This window comes from Stegastes partitus, unplaced genomic scaffold (assembly GCF_000690725.1).
Source record: "Stegastes partitus isolate 25-593 unplaced genomic scaffold, Stegastes_partitus-1.0.2 Scaffold1060, whole genome shotgun sequence".
Lineage (NCBI taxonomy): Eukaryota > Metazoa > Chordata > Actinopteri > Pomacentridae > Stegastes > Stegastes partitus.
In genome coordinates, this window is record NW_007578791.1 from 188,114 (window position 1) to 189,819 (window position 1,706).

General features: G+C 42.3%; 1 protein-coding gene across 3 annotated transcripts in view; it reads left to right on the forward strand.

Moving 5' to 3' along the window:
• The window catches only part of crygs2 (crystallin, gamma S2), a 6,684-nt gene extending 6,010 nt beyond the window's left edge, over window positions 1-674 (forward strand). For all 3 annotated transcript variants that reach the window (XM_008295576.1, XM_008295578.1, XM_008295577.1), the window contains exon 3: window positions 402-674. In XM_008295576.1, the coding sequence (XP_008293798.1) occupies window positions 402-674 (273 nt within the window). The remainder of the gene's footprint in view (window positions 1-401) is intronic.
• The last annotated feature ends 1,032 nt before the right edge of the window (window positions 675-1,706 follow it).

Below are 1,706 nucleotides of genomic sequence, written 5' to 3' on the forward strand. Positions count from 1 at the left end.
CAAACAAACAGTGAAGGCCTGATCAGGTCTGGTCACAAGGAGAAAATCAGGATTCAACAGCTTTAAAAAAACAAGATATAAAATCTCAAAATCAATTCTAAAAGTGACCAGTAAAGTTCTAACTGGAGTAATGTGGTGACTTCTACAGGAAAAGCAGAGCAACAGCAGCATTTTGAATGAACTTGAAGTCTGTGAATGTTTCGTTTACTGATACTCGAGTAAAGTGTGTTAAAGTAATCGAGTCTGGAGGTGATCAAGGTGTGGAATCTTGAACAAAAGGAAAGAATCCAATTATAGAGAAACAAAACTGCATACCCTTTGTTGCCTGAGCATTCATCTTTCTACACATCCCCCCGTCCCTTTTCCTTTCCTAACCCCAAACCTCCGCTGCCTCCCTGCAGACCAGCGGGACCCAGTACAAGATGCAGCTGTATGAGAAGGCCGACTTCGCAGGCCAGGCCTACGAGGCCACCGAGGACTGCCCCTCGATCCTGGAGAAGTTCCGCTGGAGGGAGGTCAACTCCTGCAAGGTCTTTGACGGCTGGTGGGTTTTCTACGAGCACCCCAACTACCGCGGGCGCCAGTACTTCCTGGAGAAGGGGGAGTACCGCAAACCCGGCGACTGGGGAGCCGTCAGCGCTGCAGTGCAGTCCTTCAGGCGCTTCACAGAATGATTTAAACTCCATCCTAACACCATCTGTCGGGGCATTACGAGTAGAGATTTGACTTCGATTGACCGAGTTGTGATTTTGAACTGAGGTCTCAAAAATAAAACCTGTCCTGTAAGCAGACCAAAGACTTTTGAGTTATTTAATATCTCTTGAACCTGTTCCGCATTCACCAAAGAAAAGAAAAACTCTGACTTCATAATTAAGAGATTATAGAGTAATGGGACAGGAACTAGTAGCAGCACTGCCAGACTTGGAGGTAAGAATTATTCCAGAGGGTTTTAATTTGTTCCGTTACTGCACTTCACCCATGAAAAGTTGGTCTACATGGCAGTTAGGACGTGAGTTTTACTGTCAGATCTGAACACACACACGTGATTTTAGAACAGTTTAGATCTCTCTCATGTCACTGCAAGTAAAAGCTCACAAACCTGCTTGGAAGTCATTCAAAAAAAGACATTTCAGAACTTGGCTGAGTCATCAGATTTTTACGTTTTATTTAGTATCACGGTAAATTAGTGATAGATGTCAGCTCATCCAATAGTACAAAGAAAGTAACAGACAATTTGGCTTATTTCATTTTCCAAAATATCAACAAATATGGTGTACAAAAGACCCAGCTTGAGTTGTGGTCCAAAGTGCAGCTCACTGTATTCATGACAACAACATACTTCAAAGTTACAGCTGCTCACAAGATTTTTAACCCTCTGAACTCCAGGAACTTTCTGGGTGTTTTTTTGCCCACATTTCCTCTCACTATGTGCTTGTTTTTCACTGCAACATAAAGTCCTGCACCTCTATGGAAACAGCACAACCATGACTAGAAGGAGAGAGAACTCAGAAATGTCTTATGTGAAATAAAACACAGTTAGAATGCCAGAAATTACAAAAACAGAAAAAATGAAAGTTGTATTCTTTGACTGTCGAATTGGGAAAATGGGAAAAAAGTTGGAATCACACCTGCAGTGCCCACAGGTGTACCCAACACCACAAAAAATATAGGCGTCTCTACATACTATAGATATTTAGCTATTTAGG